The sequence below is a fragment of the Neopelma chrysocephalum genome, unplaced genomic scaffold, assembly GCF_003984885.1.
Source record: "Neopelma chrysocephalum unplaced genomic scaffold, ASM398488v2 Primary Assembly neopelma1_63, whole genome shotgun sequence".
In the NCBI taxonomy this organism is placed as follows: domain Eukaryota; kingdom Metazoa; phylum Chordata; class Aves; order Passeriformes; family Pipridae; genus Neopelma; species Neopelma chrysocephalum.
The window spans coordinates 1,159,867-1,179,977 of record NW_020897720.1 but is presented as its reverse complement, the minus strand read 5'-3'; the positions used below and the strand labels follow the sequence as shown (position 1 = coordinate 1,179,977).

The 20,111-nt window shown below is 38.3% G+C and overlaps 1 protein-coding gene across 2 annotated transcripts in view; it reads left to right on the top strand.

The window, feature by feature from the left end:
• Positions 1 to 20,111, top strand: part of DOCK2 (dedicator of cytokinesis 2) — a 164,339-nt gene that overhangs the window by 5,363 nt on the left and 138,865 nt on the right. For both annotated transcript variants that reach the window (XM_027682716.1, XM_027682715.1), the window contains exons 2-14: positions 2,399 to 2,482; positions 5,231 to 5,271; positions 7,353 to 7,408; positions 7,557 to 7,653; positions 8,777 to 8,925; positions 10,880 to 11,015; positions 13,190 to 13,344; positions 13,952 to 14,033; positions 14,512 to 14,647; positions 15,311 to 15,386; positions 16,354 to 16,430; positions 16,797 to 16,922; positions 17,771 to 17,895. In XM_027682716.1, the coding sequence (XP_027538517.1) occupies positions 2,399 to 2,482; positions 5,231 to 5,271; positions 7,353 to 7,408; positions 7,557 to 7,653; positions 8,777 to 8,925; positions 10,880 to 11,015; positions 13,190 to 13,344; positions 13,952 to 14,033; positions 14,512 to 14,647; positions 15,311 to 15,386; positions 16,354 to 16,430; positions 16,797 to 16,922; positions 17,771 to 17,895 (1,340 nt within the window). The remainder of the gene's footprint in view (positions 1 to 2,398; positions 2,483 to 5,230; positions 5,272 to 7,352; positions 7,409 to 7,556; positions 7,654 to 8,776; positions 8,926 to 10,879; positions 11,016 to 13,189; positions 13,345 to 13,951; positions 14,034 to 14,511; positions 14,648 to 15,310; positions 15,387 to 16,353; positions 16,431 to 16,796; positions 16,923 to 17,770; positions 17,896 to 20,111) is intronic.

Sequence of the window (20,111 nt, the reverse complement as noted above, 5' to 3'; positions counted from 1 at the left end):
AGTTAAATATGTGTTTGTACACCATGGACACACAACCCCGAGGATCTCCACAAACCACCTCTCCACAGGGGGAGGGGAAAAGGAACCCTTCTCATGGCTGGTGAACTCTGAGGTGATATTCCCAAATATAGGAGGGTCCCAGTTTGTAAGGGAAATGACATCACTTACAGCTGACAGAAAACATCACTGGATATAATACTCAAATTTTTGTTCACAGTTAATAATCAAAAATTAGCAGGTATGACAGTTAAGCTGTAGATAAGATGTACAGATGTAACTGATGGTATTAAGTTGTCTGTTTAGAGTTTTTTGCAATGGTATATGGAAGCTTGTCACAGTTTCTTGTCACAAAATGCCTGGATAGGTCTATAGCTTAAAACTTTGTAAAGGGATTTGTTAAACTCATCCTGCCAAACAATCCAAGCTCTACAGTAAAATCTCTCTTGTTAAGTTTCCACTTACTCATTTAGAAAAGTCTAAGCCGATAGAGCCACTTCCTTTGTCAGTTTGTTGCTGCGCTTTTCAATATATTTGTGGCTGGTAAATGAAGCTTTTAAGGGAGCAAAACCAAAATGCAACATAAATATATGACTCAGTAATTTGAATCTATGTTTTGGGACAGCTACAACTGAGCAAAGCAGTGCATATTTTGAAATCTAAAGCGTGTGGTAGTCAGCAGTAACCTTAATTTGCATGAACATTTCAGGCAAAAAGTAAGAGCACACACATCCCCCACATCTCCCAAACACCCCGGTGGAAATGTGTCTTTAAATGTCATGGTAACTTAGCAGGGGTTTGACCATCTTTCACTTCTTGAAAAGAAACCACTCAGAATGTGACTACACATGTACTATACGCACATCTACTATTTAATTTCAATTTTGTGTGAGGATCGCTGAGGGAGTGTCTTCAAGATTATCTTGAATAAATGGCTGAATCTGGACAACAAAGCCTCACTTCAAAGTTATTCTTTATTTTCCCCTCCCCTTATGTTGAATTGTTCAAGCCCTGCTCTATCCACTCAGGAGGAGGAACAGCTGGGAGGGTCTCTTCATGTAAAAAAAAAAATCAGGAACCAGTAAGTCCAGAAAGCCTCTTACATCTGAGATTCCTTCTAATTTCTGTTCCAGAAATATAGCAAATATAAAAAACCCAGGAAACATAATTTATGGAATACATGTAAAGTGCCAAGGATTAATCTGTTTAGCTCTACACTCCTACATTAGGCATTTTCCTGAAAGGCAACTTAATTGGAGCCTTTAAACATAATTCAAAGTAAAATGTTTAAATAAAATGTGCCCCCAGTGTACATTTTGGCCTAGCAGAGATTTAATATCCTGCTTTAGAAGCCTGGATGGGGGGAGCAAAAGGAATGAGGGAACATACTGAAGGTGGGCTCTGCTTTATGGACTAGTGTTCCTCTAGTCCATAATGCTTCCAGTTTGGATGGACTGGGACACTGGCAGGAGCAGGGCAGAGAGCTCTGCTGACCAACACCTTTCCTGCCCCAAGCAGGTCGTGTTCAGTGCCATTGTTCCTGTTCCTACCTGCACAGCTTCTTTGAGTTTCACCTACATATTTTAATGCTTTCCTGGTGTGATTTAACTCCAATAACCACTTCTACTCTCTAATGCTATTGTTCAAGTCTATAACCAAGCCCATGAAGAAAAAAAAAATTACAGAGGCACATGGTTACCATAGCAGCCCACATCCTGTAGCCCTAGAACATAAGAACTGGTAGGGAGGCTTATTTTCTTGAATTCTCTCTGAAACTACTGTTTCTTAACCACATAGAGATAAGCTTCTGATTAGAACACTTCTAAAATCCACTGCTCCTGTGTTCTTTTCAGTCATACAGAGAATACAGAGAACTATGAAACTTTATGCTCTTTCCATATGAAACAGTTTCATGTTAAATTGAAGCGTCTAAACCCAGGAAAAGATTCAGGAAATTCAGTTTCTCAAGGCAACTCTGTGCCCTTTCTCATCAGTGTAGCCATAAATTTCTGTTAACTGTGTGCTCAAATCCCTTGAGCCAGTAGACAAACAATTCTCCAGCACTCTGAATGTGTGTTTATTCAAGACCTGCATCTTAAATTCTGTGCAGAGCAGGTGATGAAGAGCTTGTTCCCATGTGCCTGCTGAGGTTTCTGTGGGGTTTGTTGATTACTTTTTGTTTGTTTTCAGCACTGGCCGTTTTCACCACCTTTCCATTCTCACAAGTAAAGAGATAAATTAATGGTGACAAATGGAGCTTCTTGATAGAATTATGGTTCTGCTTGTCTATCATAGTGTACTTATCCCAGTGTCAGAGCCTTAATAACCGTGTTTGGTTTTCAGTTTAATTGTAGTGTGTGGCTGTATTGAAACATAGTATTTTCATCCTTTAATTTTTCAGCTATATACAATTTCAAAGGCACAGGAATACCTCAACTACCTCTTCAGATTGGTGATGTGGTCCATATCTTGGAGTCCTGTGAAGGTAAGTCACTTGCCTTCAACTATAGGTTTCTTCATGAATTACACAATCCTTTCACTTCACAGCAATTCCCTCTGTTACATCAGTAGTTGTCTAATAGTCTTATTTTTAGTGGTGGTAGGGATCTATTTTGAGGAAGGACCTATTCTTTTTTGAAGAGCCAAAATTAGACGTATTACAGTACATGTGGTTTTTTGGGAAGCCATTACCAAATGAGGAAGTCATCAAGGTGAACATAGAGTTTGTGAAGTTTGTGCCAGCTTGTAACATACCTGATGGAAGGGACATTAAGTTTTAATGGAGTACATTTTTTGCCTCTAAACTAAATATTCGTTGCTAGGAGACATTCAGCACCCTTGTTATATAAGAAGGAAATCTAGTATGTTACAGAAATGAGGGTCTGCGTGACAGAAACATTTCTGAGAACCATCCAACTTACAGAACATGCAAAGCAGCAAAAGTCCAAGTCGTTCATGACAGGCAGTCAATACCTTCACAGTCTGACTGAATTCTCTCTAAATGTGCCAGAGCTACTGAAGTTTTTATTAGCATACCTAATTCACAGCAGTTAGTTATCTCTAAGTGTCATTGTAACAGTAATGATGTAGTGGTGTTCTTGACCAGGTTAAAAAAAAAAATTAAAATAAAAATTATTAAGTGCTTAAAGCTTTGCAAAATGTATTGTAAAATTATCTTCTTCAACCTATTTCTGCTGATCCAATGGGTCTGCTGTATCTTACCAGCTGCAGTTATGTTCAGGAGAAGGGTCAGCTGCTGCATTACACAGTCCCAGACACAGCCTGGTGTTGAAAGGCACTTGGTACGTTGTGGTCACAGGGCTGCAAAGGCTCTGAAGCTGTTTGAGCCCAGCCCACTGCACTGCAGAGAGCTCTGGGCTGTTCTGCGTGGAAACAACAAAGAATTTGAGAGAGGAGCATCTGAGAAACCACATTTCCAATACATTGGAGTACATGGTTTTTCTTCTACTTGTAAAATTCAGTATCTCTAAGCAGCAGTGAAAACATTGATGTCGCTCCTTAGACAGGCAGCAGATGAATCTCTCAAAGTCACAAGTAATGATCCACGGCCTCTCCTGAAATATGCCAGCTCTGCAGAATTCTTCAAGCCTCCATTCTAAGCATTTTGGCTCTGGAAAAAACACGTGGGCAAACCAGAAACCTCCTCAGCCCTGTGCTCTGTGTTAGTTGCAGAAATAGCACTTAAGGTTTCTGATCCCTGTGGTACATTTGTTGTCAGCCCAGAGAGTTGAGTGCTGATCTCATGGGGTTATTTTTTATATGAAGTCTTTTCTGAATCCTCTGCCCTTGATACTTTGTCTTATGAAATATGTTTGCCAATGCAGAATTGGAATCTTTCACATTGTGTGAGTGAAGTTCATCTGTTATCAGATATCTTAAAAATATGCTGCCAGCTGCAGCTGGTGAGTAACCAACAGTGACAGGTTTTTTCCTGTGCTCATTTGATGTCCTATTTTAGTTGGTTTTGCGTGCAAAAAATATATGCACAGAACATACATGTGCTGCCACAGCAAATGGGAGGAAATAGATTTTACACACCTGACTGTAAACTGAGGCTATGTGCAAATAATTCAGTTTTAGAAGTAAGATGGAATTTCATTGTTGACAAAACAGTGTGGGGGGAAAAATACCAGTGCAGGAAAACCTGAAAAAAATATATTTTGAGTCTTTTTTGAGGTCAGTCATCCTCCTGTGACTTCTAACATCACCTTTCTGACAGCACTGTTTGGGCTTTATTTTTTTTATGTTTTGGTTGCATGACTGAAATACCTGTGCTGTCTTAGAAATGGTGAGAGGAAAAAGGTGGTAGGGAAGAGTCCATAACTGTTTATGAAGTTATCATTAGAAAACGTATGCTTTTAGTCATAAAATACTTTGTTTGGGATGAAAACGTAGTATTTAACAGAGTTAAAGTGTTGCTGTGGAGGTGATTTTGCATGCTGGGTGTGTGCACAGTGGTCATGGCCTCTGCTGTAATTCAGGAAGGTTGAACTCTGCATTTTATGTTTTTTTGTAGAATTTTATTGTGACTTAACTGTGGAATAGATGGAATAAAATCTGATTTGGTGTTTTAGTTGCCACTACTGCAATACAGCACTCCTGCCTTCCAGGAGGGGTTTCTAGTTATGAGTGGAGCACAAGCCAAATAACAGTCCTGCACTGTCTCGAGGTTCTAACTTGAACTTTACACCAGGAAGCTGCTTATTCAAACTGAGTCCAAAAGCTGTAATTCCTCATGGCAGAAAGATGGCTTAAGTTTTATTACATACAAGGAAAATGGATATGTAACAACCGTGTGCTGTATTGAGTAAATCCTACACCCAGAACACAATCAGAGGAGCTTCCTGGGCTGTCCAGTCCCATGGGCCACCTCGGATAGATAGATATCTAATTGTCTGTGATATATATTACACTGTAAAACAACTCATCCTACCTTTTTAATGTGAGTGTGGGGGTGTGAAATTCTGTGTGAGATTATCTGTGCTTACTATGCAAGACTTGAAAGTCGACCATATAATCATATTTGCTAGAATTCAAGTCATGCTTAATGTGCTTCCTGGTGCTCACTTTAATCTGTGTATGTGTGAAGTAACCCTGAATTTTTACAAACATTATGCTAGATGTTTCTCACATGAAATAAAACTCATGACTTTATTGTGTGTGTTTTAACGCATGGTTTTTTGTCATGCCAAGTGATCTTTCTTCCTTTTAGATTGGTACAAGGGTTACCTGGTGAGATACAAAGGAGCAGAGGTAAGATCACACTGTTCATCCCTATGGGACTATTTTTAACAAGTCAGCCCCTGAAGTGGGTTTTTTATTCTCTCTTAGTGGATGGTCCTATCCTGATCACTCAAAGTCAGCTCTGTCCACTCTCTCTCCTTTCGAGATGAATAAAATGATCAACATTTATCCTGGACAGTTGGTAAATAGAAGTGAGGACTGGGAAAAAAGCAGATCAATGAAGAAGAAATTACTGTGTCTTCAGGTTAACAGACACCATTTGAATTAAATTTTGAGTAAATTTACTGCTGGATGTGTTTGTTTCTGTACTTTTTCTAAGGATTCTTCAGGCTACATACAATATAAACAACTTGCATGAGGCTTAAATTCCTAAATATCTCTACTGTACAGAAATCATATTAATCAAAAAAAGGCACAGACAAATAGTTTTCACCCTGGGTATGGTGACTGCTAAGTTAACTACCAAGAAAGTCACTTTTTAGTTTTAAATGCATTTTTCTAGAAGAAAAACTTTTTTTTTTTTGATAGCTTAGTCTTAACAAAGGTTTTTTTAGGGAGCAGCAATGCAAAGGTATTTGAAGTTAGAGACTTGTGCCTGTATTACAGTAAACTGTTTGCTGGAAGTTGCTTCTCTGTATCTTGGAAAAAGGATGTACAAAACCTTCATAACCTCTTTAAAAGGGATATCTGGGGAGCAGAGGGACAGAGAATATACCAACAGAAAAAAAACCCAGAATAGTGTGAAGTTCTCTAATTCTCCATTTTTTTTTCTCTTTTGTATTCAATGGCCTGTAGGTATTAGAAATTACTTCCATTAATTTAGAGAAACTCATTTGTGTCTGTTTACAAACTATATGTGATAGCTGAAAGATTTCCTTTCCTTTTGGAAGCATTAGATGCTCGAGTTGTTGTTTCATTTCATTGCTCAGTGACTCCTCATCCTACAAGACAGAGGAATGAGGAATTGTTTGTGGGAATTATGAACGATGTCCAGACTTTCCCCTGTTGTTTCTCCCATTCCATGAGCTCCAGCACACCTGCACGGGATGTTTGTGTCCATTTCTAGTTCACTGCAGAGAAAGCAAGAGCAGGATAATGATAAGGGAGTTTATCACAAGTTCTTGTCACAGCACAATATTTCAATGTATTTCAGTATTTCAGACACCCAAGGCAGTGACTATCAGCTGGTTATCTGCCACACTTGAGGGTGGACATGACAGAGTGACAAACCATCCTCCCTAATACCACCCTGTGTCTTCATTCCTCCTTTGACATTTCTTTTGAATCAAAACACTATTGCCATTTATTCTACATAATATTTTTATTTTAATTGATTAAAATTTAATCTATTTACCAGAACCAATCACTTCCTTTTAACTAATTCTTAATGTTGCTAAAGGGCTTCAAGATCATTTCTTTAAGAAGTATTGTTAATTTAATGTACTAAGATATCACTAAATTTAGTATTAGTGTGACCTTCTTCTATTACTTGGCTTCTTCATGGAATCTTTTGAACTTGAATCTTAATGAAAAAATGTGGAATTGATAAGACATGATTGTGTTTTGATTAAGATCCAGTGCTTAAAATAAAAAGGCTATAGAAGTTGAAATCTAACTCGGAGAAAGGCTTTGTAAAGTAGCACATATGTTATTGAATTATTATGGGACTTGAAGTACCACAAGTCACTTGTTGAACAGAGAAGAATCCAAGAAGAACCTGTCTTAATTACCAAGAAGGGATTTGCAGGTTCATGTGAGAAAATGTTTCTTTAATGAATTTAAATTGTGTGGTATTGACTTGTATTTAATTGTACTGTTTCCTGAGGGAAGAGCGTGGAAGGTGGCATTTCTTATGAAGAAAGTTAATCCTATGCTTTTTATATTTGCAGAGAAGGATATGACAAAACTTCTATTATTTGTCTGTCAAACAGGAATGCATTTATTTGAATAAAAAACATTTTTTTAAATAAAAAGTAGATAGCCAAGAGTTAATTGGGATATTACCATTTATGTGGTTAAAGTTTATGTTCATAGTCATGGCTGTTACTTAAATGTTCTGGGACTTACACTTTTTTTTTCTCCTTCAACAGGGAATATTTCCTAAATCCTTCATCCACATCAAGGAAGTGACTGTTGAAAAGAAAAGGTATTGAATTTATCTGTTGTGTCACATTAAGGATCTTGCCTGCTAAAGAATGAGTTTTAAGGCGTTTATATACCCCAACCACAGTAACTATAATATACACCCATGAAACGCAGACTCTCTTTGTGTTATGTTTTCTTCTCTTTCCTAGACATACAGAAAACATAATACCTGCTGAAATTCCTCTAGTTCAAGAAGTTACCACTACTCTCTGGGAATGGGGAAGCATCTGGAAGCAGCTCTATGTGGTAGGACACTTTACACACCGTTCGTGGCCTGATAGTCTGTCCTATTGATGCATGTTGTCCAAATTTGCGTGTTTTCCTCCATGCAGGGCAGGGTCTTGATGGATTTAAGGAATTGTTTCCTCACTGCTTAGATAATTACCATTTTCTTCAGTGGCTTTAACTGCCTAGTGGCTTTAAATCTAGTCCAACCATCCACCTGGCAGTGGTGGTGCTGGGTTCAGGGTTGGACTGGGTGGTCTTGGAAGTCCCTTCCAAACCTGATGATCCTGTGATTCTGTAAATGGAAAGGCTGAGGGATGTTGTAACTTCATGGCAGTTGTTTCAACATTGAGTATCCCGGGCATGATAAATTTTTCATAATTTTAATTTGTAGAGGTGAAAAGTTTCCAGGTAGGAGTATAAAGCATAACCAAGATGCATGTGAAGAAGACTCATGATATTCTTGGAATTCTAGAACAAAGGTTGTTCAAGGGTTACTGGGAGCATGTAGCTATTAACAATTGGCAATTTTAGACATTGTGCTGACTTGTCCAGGATCCCAACCATTGGATTTTCCTTTTTTTTTTTTTCTGTTGGATCAAGGAAATCTTGAATCTGGTGTAGTTTTCTGAAACATGTCACATGTGAAATGTGTCACTTATTCTTTCTCTTGTTAAAGTCAGTAATGAAACCCCTTCTTGTTTCAGTGAATGACACTAAAACTGCTTTAGTGACTTCTGTGCATTCTCTCATTTTTCTCTTAAATGTGTTAATACCACAATCAAATATTGTTGTTCCCAAAATGATCTTACCAGTCTCTCATACAGAAGTAAATTGCTTCTGTGATGTATTTCCTTGATGAGACTTTTAAAGAATCTTAAAACAGCACAATTAAACAAAACAAAAATAACATCATTCCCTATCCCCATAAAAACTACTTAAATTTCATGTCATTTCTTTATGGTCACATGGGAGATTCTGTCCTTAACAGTTTGTGGGATGAGAAGAGGAAGGAAGCCAGGCTCATTACTTTGCCTACTTCCTGCAATAATTTAGCATTAAATATGGCACATATTTAATTTTCAAGACAAATGTTACACTTCAACTTGAAGCCTGAAACTTCTTTTTTTCTCTTCTGTCTCAGACAAACAAGAAGGACAGGTTCCAGCAGGTGCAGTCCATGATGTTTGACCTGATGGAGTGGCGCTCACAGCTCCTGTCGGGAACTTTGCCGAAAGATGAGCTCAAAGAACTCAAACAGAAAGTCACTTCCAAAATTGATTATGGTAACAGGTAAGTGGCCTACACTGCTTCTGGAAAACCTGATTTATTTTAAAGCACATCATCAAAGAGATGATGACAAAGTTTTCATGTTTGCAGTTTTGTAACTCAAAAATCTGATTCATGTTGAATCTTCCTTTTCAAACCTCTCCCTGTTACTCCTGGGATAATAGTGGATACTGTGTTGAGGTTTCTCATAGTAAAGTGCCTTTTCAAAGTATTAATTTATTTGTTAATTATAAATATATGAGCTTGTTGATTGCAAAGATTTGATGTCAGATAACTGGCCTTTATATACACATAACACCCGTGTGCTCAAGACTCAAAACTTGTTCACCCTTTACAAACACAGTCTATGTCTGTAGTGTTATATGACCCTCAGAGGTGGTGCTGACAGACCATGGTAAGTCTGCAAACACACACATCCACACTCAGTTCACTGGGGAATTTCCAGGCAGAATTCTAGTTCTGATAATAGAAGTGAAACTACCAGGGACAGAACAGTTATTTGACAAAATACCTCGTCTCCTTCTTGCTAATGAAAGGTCACTGTAACACAACATATTTTTTGGCAAAAAAAGTGCTGTTGGTAGTGTTCCACCATCTGATAAAGGAAGAGAGAGAGAGCTTGATAAACAAATCTTTGTAGTATTGTTTTTACAGGCAATGGGATCTGTTTATAAACTCTAATTAGCTATTTTAAGTGACTGTGGTTGTTGTGGCCTGAAGGCCTCTGTGCAGCTGAAAGTCTTTAGTTACCTGTGGCTACACATAAACAATGACCACAAGATGTTACAAAACTCTGAACTTGTTCACTGTGATTTGGATGCAAATATCTGATTAATTTTATTCACACAGAACAGACTGTGGAATACACTGTATCCTATTACACTGGGTGGAGCTGAATGGTCACTCCAAGACAGGGTTTGCTTTGGAAAACTCCAGTCAAAGCTCTGATTAAGACAACTGATTAACACTTATTTGCTTTCAGATTTTTTTCACACTCTTCTTTCCACGTTATGAGACAGTGAACTGCTTCCTTTGGAACAGTAGGGGTCAAGGGGATGTTTAAAATGGTTTGGGATTGCACAGAGGAATAGTCCAAGTTGGGTAGTGTTTGTAAACACCTGGAAGGGTGGGGTAGGGTTGGGTTGTGTGAAGGAAATTTGCCAAACTGTGGAGAAGGAATCAAGGGGAACGACAATGGGGGCTGAGTGGGTTACTGTGGGAGAGGAGATTGAACACCAAATCAGGAGGGGTTGTGGATTATCACGTAAAGTGGTCCAGATGTTTTATATTCTGACACAGAATGCTTCAAACAGCAGCAGCAGTGCTGGAAGGGCAGCCAGCATACTCCAAAAATTGGGAAAAGTACAGTACAGCACAAAGGAGGCCAATTTTAGAGGGGGATAGAGGAGCGAAAACCTGGACAGGCATGAAAGGCTGTCTCTTGACATGAAGATACCTCCACAGATCCTACATATCTTGTCCACTGTAAGACTTGAGGTTTTAGTGTTGAAGGGGAAAAAAAGAGTGGAAGGAATAAAGACATTATTTGTATGAGAGCAAGGCAGAACAGAGGACAGTAGTGAGTTAAGTAACAGGGCTGGGAGGGTGAAAGAGCAACATAAAAGCAGAAGGTAACAGGAAAATTCTGCACATCTTGATTACAAATATTGTACATTAAAAAGCAAAAGTGATGAGGACTGTTAAAATCACTGAATAGGGTGAATCTATTTTATGTCATAGGCTTTTAATGCTTTGGTGACATAATTATAAATTTTTAAATACTGTAAAAGAACTTGAAAACAAAATCATCTGGTTCAGTTAAATTTTTCTTCAATGAAATACAGTTGCATTTATTTAGACTTTATTACTTTAAAACTTGAAGCCTCTTCTTGTGTGTTACATTTCTAAGCTTCTTATGTAGAGGGATATTACCCAACCATTATTTGTATTTTCACAGAATCCTTGAGCTTGACCTGATAGTTAGAGATGAAGATGGAAATATCTTGGATCCAGACAAAACCAGTGTCATCAGCCTATTTCATGCACATGAAGAAGCCACTAATAAAATCACTGAGAGAATCAAGGAGGAAATGGTAGGAATGACTGGGAAACTTAATGCTTCCTTTCCTAAAATCCAAACAAAAAACTAGTCTAAGGGCTGAAGGATGCAACCTTCTGCCATAAAAGGTGGAAACTTTTGCCTCTGGCTTTAAGAGTAGATTCACACTCATGTGGTGTGAATACGGCTAAGCCTCAAACTGAGTTAGTTGTGTTTGTGCACTGGATTTGGGCTGTAGGCTGGGCTGAAAGCCTCTGTCTAAAGCTGGTTCTAAAGCCATTCTTGGATTCTTGTGTGGAAATACATCTCCTCTTTCCATCTGTGGAGCTGAGTCGTCCTGTGGACTACTCCATAGGCTGAATTGCATCGTGAATAGTTACACACTTGGAGTTCAGCTGCACACTGTGAGTAACCACAGCTCGTTTTACAAGACCCTGTGGCAGCACTAGTTGTTTGCTAATGTTGCTGCCTGCTAGTTAGTGTGATGAAGGTGAATTTAAGCTCACTGAAGAGGCACTAAGGTGAACTCAGCATAATCTTGTGAACACCAGAAGTTCGTGTGCCAGAGCAAAGCTGACGAGTGCATAAATTTAATCTTTTAAATTGCAAAGCAGGTGACTACACTGCCTTGACCTTTTTCTACATTAAATCTCTTTGGGGATTTTTAAGCCTCTTTGGTTCTTTTCTCCATTTATGAGAAAGTAAACTGTAAAAAAGCAAGTAAAACACTTGAGAGAAAATAGTTGGGTTGTCATGACACTTCAAGAACGCCCATGACAAACCACTGCAAAAAACCCCTTTTGAGTTGTTCTCAACAGTGTCACTAAATAAATGTTGCTCCCCACACATCAAAATGTAATTAACATATAAAAGGAAATATTAGGAATATATAAGGACAATATAAGGAAAATTAAACTTGGGAGTCTGCAATAGACTGTGGTGAGTTGTTTTAAAAGTAGAGCCTAAAATGGGCTTAGGTCATTAAGTGTTAAGTAGCTTTTTCTTGGTGGTTGAAATGGGTCATAGGTAGAATTCAGGAGCCTATTTTTGAGTCAGTGAACCTGCTCAGCTGTGTCTTGATCTCAGCACGTTATTTGTCTCCTCTTCAAAGAGACTTATTTCATTTTGCTGGTGCTTCCAGCACACTGAAAGCCCACCATGATGTGGATTGCAGACCTTCTGCACTGTGTCCAAAATTAATTCTTTCAGACTTACGGGCTTGCCTCTGTACTGACATCTTTAAAAGTGGTGAGATTGTTTCCCCCTTTATGTAATTGCCTGGTGGCTGAAGAACTGAACTGACAGGGAAGTCATAGAATATCTCAAGGTGGAAGGAAATCATGAGGACCATCAAGTCCAACTGCCTGCTTTCTCCTAAGGGGTTTTAAGTTGCTGTAGCATAGCATAAACACTGTTAAGGCTTTTAGGCACAGTATTTTACCAAAATTTGAGAAATGGATTTCAGAGCAGTTCCACTGAAAGCAGCCTGGGGGAGGTAAGGTTTTGAATATATTCATATACTGGAGTGAAACTTAACCTGGCTCTTTTCTCCTGAGTGAAAGTAAATCTAAGATTCTCAAAATAGGAAGGTTCCTGGAGGTGAAGGAAGAAGGGAAGAAAAAGAGTTTAGCTATTGTGTTCCCTGGAAAAAACAATAAAATAAACTCTGTTCCATTTCTGAAAGGAGAGCCCTGCTGGGAAATAAGTTCACAATCCCATACAAAGGAAGATCTTATCATACCAAGTCCCCTAAGTGATTTAAGGCATCTCTGTCATTAACTTTGTCATTATTTGCACATGGGGTGACCCTCTGGTCTGGGTTCAGTGTTTTCCAGAACCAAGTCTGAGCTTTTTATCTCCCTGTGTGCAGGGAGGGCTCAGAGGAGGAAGGTGGGATCTTCAACATCTCTGTCACTTCTCCACTTCTGACCTGGTGACTCTCCAGCTTCCTTGCAGAAGGGGATGTTAACCCCTGATGAAGCCTGGTGGAGGGTCAGAGCCTTATTTGCTCATTGTGTCTGCCTTTTTAAGCAAAGCTTTGAGAGCAATGTACAGAGCAATTCTTATTTGCTGGAAACAAGTATTTTAATCCAAACTTCCTACGATTTTTCAAGATTAACTGTTACATATCATAAAAAGTGAAACTGCTTATAGTATCCCACCATTTTAATTCATGGATCCAGTAATGATTTTCCTCCTTCTGAGCAGTCCAAGGATCAGCCAGACTATGCATCATATTCCCGAATGTCTTCATCCCCGACTCACAGCCTCTATGTGTTTGTGAGGAACTTTGTTTGCCGGATTGGAGAGGATGCAGAACTCTTCATGTCACTCTACGACCCACAGAAATCAACAATTATAAGGTAAACTTTCCTCTTTTCATTGGAGAAGAGTAGCAAAAGCAGCCAACCCAAATGAGGTAAAATAATTGCCAACGTGCTAATAATGCAGGGAATATAGAAATAAAAGGGACAAAACCAAAAGCAAAGTGAAGTGTGGACAAAACTAGATTCTGGCTCTACTAAAGGATTCTAGGTTTCCAAATATTTTGATTCTGGATTGAACATTGCAGAAGTTTGGAAAAGCCTGAGCCTGTTGCAAATTTAAGAGATTATTCTTGATGGGGAATATTGTGGTGTCTGGAGTAAAGTGCTGAAAGAGGGAGAGTGGAAAAAATGAGAGAAAATTATAAATTCCAAGACAGATTATGTTTCTGTTGACTATTTCCACCAAACTGACTATGATAATGGTGATGTTTTCTAAAAAAAAAAAGGTGTCAATTTGTGTTACATTCAAGTTATTTTTTCTGAGCTTAGTGATGATTTTTGTACAGTGTTTTTCTTGTCTTTTTAGTCTGGTATTAGATTTAAACCATCACCCCAGAGTGCCTGTTATGCAGCTTTTGTTCTGTACCGTGTAAGGGAGGAATTTTTAAATCACATGACAATGAAACATTTCTCTTCAAAACAGTGAGAATTACTTGGTGAGATGGGGGAGCCGAGGCTTTCCAAAGGAGATTGATATGCTCAACAATCTGAAAGTGGTGTTCACAGTAAGTGTTTTCCAGTTTACTTCATATTGGCAAATCCCATTGTCTCTTCTCTGTGGTCACTGCCAGAACTCCTGCAGAATGAGCAAGGGGAAGAAGGAAGCAAGAGACAATCTTAAAAACAGAGCAAGACACTGAATGCTTTAATGTGCCAGTGCTTCAGTGGCCTTTCTTCAAAAGAATTTGTTGCCTCTTAGATTTACTGATGACTTGATATTTTTATCTGCTGTGTCTCTTGATCGCTACTATTTTCTCTAATTAGCTTACCTTAGGTTTTCTTCAAATTTTAAACTGAGAGTTTTTTCATCCTTTGTGCTCAGGGTGTTTTGTTCTTTGGAGGTGTTTTTGTTTGGCTTGGTTTTGTTACTTGTTTTTTTTTTCTCTGTTGATTTCAAAGACTCAGTTACTGGAGGTCCTGTTTCAATGTCACAGCTGGTTTTTCCTCAAGTAATACTTCAATCCTTTTCTGGTTCTATCTTAGGATCTTGGAAATAAAGACCTGAGCAGAGACAAAATTTATTTAGTTTGTCAAATAGTCCGAGTTGGGAAGATGGATCTGAGGGACAGCAATTCCAAGAAATACACCCAAGGACTCCGGAGGCCTTTTGGGGTGGCAGGTACCTGATGTCTCCTGTGCTGGAGCTCAAGCAGGACCCAGGGGATATTTGCCAGTCCTGGACTGTAGAATCTCTACCAAGACACCTCAGAACACAAACCAGCTCTATCAACTACCTTCTGTATTTTTTTAAGTCCATAAAGACTTAAAAACTACGTTTTAGTTCAAGTCAGAAATGTGCTTTTGAATTTAATGTTGCTATTATTGTTGATTAGTTATTTATTATTAATTATATGACAATACAATTATTAAGTATATAATTAAGTATACAATAATACAAATAATTGTTATTAATTTTTAATTATATTATTATTAATTTCCTGGTTCTATTACTTCCTGCTAAATGCAAATGAAAGCACAGTGCCAGAGTTTAATGATATAATTCCTTGCGAATGAAATCAAGCCCATGATTATGTCCCAAAAGAATCACCAATGCACTCGTACCTGTATTCCCAGGATTAGACCAAAACTAGTCTGAATTCTCCCTTTACTCAAGGTTTGTAGTGTGGACTTTGCACTAAATGCTCTTGTCCCTGTTGGGCTGCATTGCTTGCTAGTGAAAAATCCATATTTCTCTTGAGGCACAAGAACATCATTCACAGATAAAAAGAGCTATTTTGCAATGCTATTATATATTTTAATGATTTTTCTTTTCATCCTCTAGTCATGGATATTACAGATATCATAAAAGGGAAAGCTGAAAGTGATGAAGAAAAGCAGCACTTCATTCCCTTCCACCCGTAAGACAGTCCTAGATCTCTTTGATAAGCACAAGAATGTTTATCTGTCTCTTTAGCTGTAACAACCTGAAATGGTTGAAGAATAAGTTTTCCTTTTAATCATTTTATGTTGTAATAATTATTTCAGTATTAATACTATTTAAATATTATTTAAATATTATTTAAGTATGACTTGAAAAGGCATTTAGGACATGACAGGGATTCCACAGCATGTTAAATAAATGTATAATTCTATGAATGTGCTCCTTCAGACAGCTGGTACCACATCCCATTTCACAAACCCAAGCCAAATAGTTACACCTACTCCACAGTAAACTTTACAAGCAAGGATAGCTACTAATTTATGAGCTTGGTTCTGTGTTGAATTTGAGAAAAATCTGAGAAAAAATGGGTTTCCTTTAAAAAGTAATAGAACTACCACACATTATTTTCAAAAGAAATGCCAGACCAGCTGCCTAAAACTGTGGTGCTCACAGATCAAATGCAGCTATCTTTGTGCATCCCACATAGCACTGTTGCCATGTCCTGTGGAGGATAAATTTAATTCTGAAAGACCCAGCTATGACACACTGGTTTATTATTTCTGTTGTTTCCAAATTGATCTAACAGGTTTGTTGTGTGAGATTTCTTCCTAAACTCAGAAGCAGCTGATAAAAATTCCAAGTTCATTTATTTAGCTGTTTGTCAGGGACAGTGGAGGGGGCTGGAGGGGCAGGTTGATGAGTGTGTTCACATGGTCACTCTGTCCCCAAACACCATCCTTAGCTGGTGACTGAATCTTTTTCACTTCCCTGTGCACAGAACTGAATGGGAGTGGGCTGGAACTTGAGGGAGAGAGAATGAAATTATAGAACATGTCACAAGAGGGTCAAGTCCAGCAAAGAAGACTGAGGCTGTTTGTCATTTACATTCTGGTCTGATCTATTTAGCACTTAATTCCTAACAGACATTGTTGTTTCTCCTGCAGGGTAGTGGCAGAGAATGACTTTTTACACAGCCTCCTAAGCAAAATCACTGCTTCAAAAGGAGACAGTGGGGGGCAAGGTAAAGTGCATTTCTATTATTTTCTTTTAAATAACAAGGTATTTTTGTGACACTTCATTTTATATTGTTTACATTTTAAACAAAATGTTTTAAGTTAGAGCTGTAGCATCACCATGGAGGTGGGTCAACTTTGAAGCTGGAAGTGAAGAATCGTGAGTTTTTTGCAGAATCTTAGAGGCTGTTTAAACTAGGAGAGGCAGTTTTGGATTACAGGGCTTTTACTTTCATCTACAGAAAGTGGGGAAAGTGAATTCTTATCCCTGCTTTGCTGAGTGGAAGAGGCAAGCATTTGAAGACAGGTTATTCTTTTTCCTACAAGAAATGCAATCTTTTCCCTTCCCTCTTTTTTTTTTTTTCTCTTAATAGGTGTCTGGGTGACTGTGAAAATGCTGGTTGGAGATGTGATTCAGACTAGGAAGGACTACCCACACCTGGTAGACAGAACCACTGTTGTTGCTAGAAAGCTGGGATTCCCTGAAATCATCATGCCAGGTAGGAGGCGCTTAGTTCTGGAATACGAAGGGACTTTTTTCTCTCATTCCCTGTTTTAACAAGCAGCAGCTGCAGCTTTACTTACTTCTGTAAGGGGCAACTCAGAGGCCCTTTAGAATTCACTCTAATATTGTTCCAATATTAGAGGTTTATATAAAACAGTGAAATCCTTGGAAAATATTTGCTGGTACTGAAACAGAAAAAGTAAAATCAAGAGAGTGAGGAATAATCTTGTCTCCTTGTACATTGTTTTCATGTTCTGCAAGTAGATTATGGTGGATGTCACTCAAAATTTTAATTACCCTTGTTTTTATTGTAACTTATTGCTGTCCTTTGATAAGAATAAACATACAAGTTTACAGTCTCTTTTTTTTTAATTTATTTATGACAAGATATCTTCTAATTGAAATCCCTGTCTCTGCAGTGCTACTTTTTTTAAAAAAAAGACAACTTAAACCTTTCCCTCCCAACCTAAATAAAATTTCCATACATTTTAAAATCATACAAATGCGTTGACAGGGGAAAATTAAACCCCGAAGCTCCCTCTAGAAAGAGAGCTGTGAATTTGGGGAAAATTCCTACTGGATCATCCTCCACCTCACCAGCAGGTGTCGGGGCAGGACGAGAATTGCTTCGAGTCCCTTGGAGAGCTCCTTATTGTTGCGTTCGTCATCACATCGTAGTTTCTCTTTAGCTAAGAATAAAAACTGAAAAATTAAGTTCAGATGGAAAATAATACATTTTTATCTGTTTCGCTGCAAGAAAATGAGATACTTGTGTGAAGTGCAGTTGATCCTTTGCTCTCACAGGATTTTAATTGATTTTTAACCTTTTGTTTTGTTTTTTAGGAGATATAAGAAATGACATATATATTACACTGCTGTATGGAGATTTTGATAAATACAATAAAACAACTCAGAGGAATGTGGAAGTGATAATGTGTGTCTGTGATGAAGAAGGAAAAGTGTTGCCAGTAAGTCTTTTTTTTTTTTCTGTATGAAAAACACACAGAAACGAGTTTGTTTTTGAAGTAAGACTTAACTAACTTATACATTTTTAAAATACCATTATTCAAAGACTTGCTATTCCTTTACTTGTGTCAGCTTATGACATCTTGTGACAGACAAGTTTTATGATGTTTAAAGTGATCTATCTATTAAAGCCCTATAAATGTCTTCCATAAAACTGTAACAAGGAATAACATTGAATGACCTATTTAAGCTGTGCCAAGGAACAAATGCTGATTCTGACAATTACTGTGTTCTTACTCTGGGATTTTTCTTGTGGAAATTCCCAGAGGAATTCAACTTGCACATTAAAGTGTTAGAAGTACCATTTCTGCTAATAACAAACCCTTGATTCATGCCAGGATTTGTGTCATTGTCCCTTGAATTAAGTACATGGCAAAGAATGAATTAAGTGGCAACAATCAGACATGCAACATAAATGTTTACAGTGTCTTTTTGCTTGTCTATTCCCATTTTGAAGATCTTTTCTTTTCCTTGGGGTTTATCACCAGTTTGGTATTCAGGGGGATTTTTGACCTTTCCTTTTCTGAGCTTTGTGTTGTTGTGATCATGAGGATGAAATCATAATGACACTTCCTGAGACAAAATAAAGATGGAGTAACTCACCATGGTTCACAACTTGCAGAAATATTTTTATGACCTAAAATGTAACTTTAAAGCTCGAGTGAAGAGAATCCTAAACCCACATAATGCTTAAGTTCTACACAACAAATTGTAACTCTGGTTACAAAACACTACCTGTACCTATGGCAGCACCCAAGCATGACTTGCATGCATGAGTTAACTCCATTCTCTATTCTGTCTAATCACGGTTAATATGCTTAAAATACATAGACACCAAAGTATTCCTTAAAGAATTAAACCTATTACAATGCATTAAATCTTGCATTTTAATATTCTGTATGTTCAGTTCTGCAAATAGCAGGAGAAAGTGGGTTTGTCACATTGTCTATGAGCTGAAACACCACACCAACTTTCTGTGGGTAAAGTGCCTTAGACATGTTTAAGCAACATGTTGAGGAGTTAGTTGAAATGCTGTTGATTGCAAGTAATAAAACAAGTAATTGGTTTTCCCTTTTAGCATCTAAAAAACCCCCAACCAATAATTGGTATTAATTTCAGTGTTTCCCATTATCCAGATATGTGTTCACTACGCAGGAAACTGGCTCTGTTTGGGTGTCAAAATAGTTTCAGAATAGTTGCAGAACCAGCCCTGGTTTTACTGTTGTGCAAGTAACTTTTGTTCCAAGTGAATGTCACAGGATACATTCAAACAAGTGGGTGCATAAACCTTGAACAATCTCTGCTCAGGCAGATGAGACCCAGCTTTCTGCTGTTAAATCACTGTGACCAGACTGTACAAATCATCTCCAGGCATCAGCATCACACCCTTCTGCTCACAGGGCACCCTGGTGTTTGAAGCAGGCTTCTGAGACTGTCTGCTTCCTTCATGCACTTCAGGTTCATGTCTGGTGCCTGATGAGGTGTCAGGGATCTTGCTGCTCCAGTGATCAGCATTACAGGTCAGCCAGACCAGGCAGATGCAGGCCAAGTGTCTTCACAGAGTCACTAAAAAATCCTGAACTCCTTGGTTACCACAAATTTTGAACTTGACCAAACCTTTAACTTGCATCTTAGTTCTGATAGTCTTTAGAGAGTGGGAAATTCAAAGTGTTTTACTGTCTGTGCCTCTACAATGTTCAGTTTGGAAGGCAGCTCTGGTGGCAGCCAAGCACTTCTGAGATTCTGCTGGAATAGAGCATTTTAAAGTAAATGGAGTAAAAAATGGAATAATGAAGCTAGATTTATTTCTTTTCCCTTTGTGTGTTTCTTATACTAATTGAGATGATGTCTTGGTCACTTAAGTTCATCAGTTGGAGAAATCAAATCTATTGCATGTTCCTCACACCGCTCTTAGAGTCTGCTGTGTGACCCCTGTAAAACGCAATTACACTGGCCCGGCCCACAGATTGGGGCAAATGTTTATTTTCATTGTGTTCAGAGACTTAGAAAATGCTGTATCTTCACATCAACGCTTCCCCTCTGTTGGTGCTGTCATTACTATTTAATTTTAAATGAGGCCAGATCTAAATTCAAACCCGCTGGGAGGGCAGGATGCAGAGCTCGGGCTGAGCCTGGGCCGAGCCTGGGCTGGGCGCAG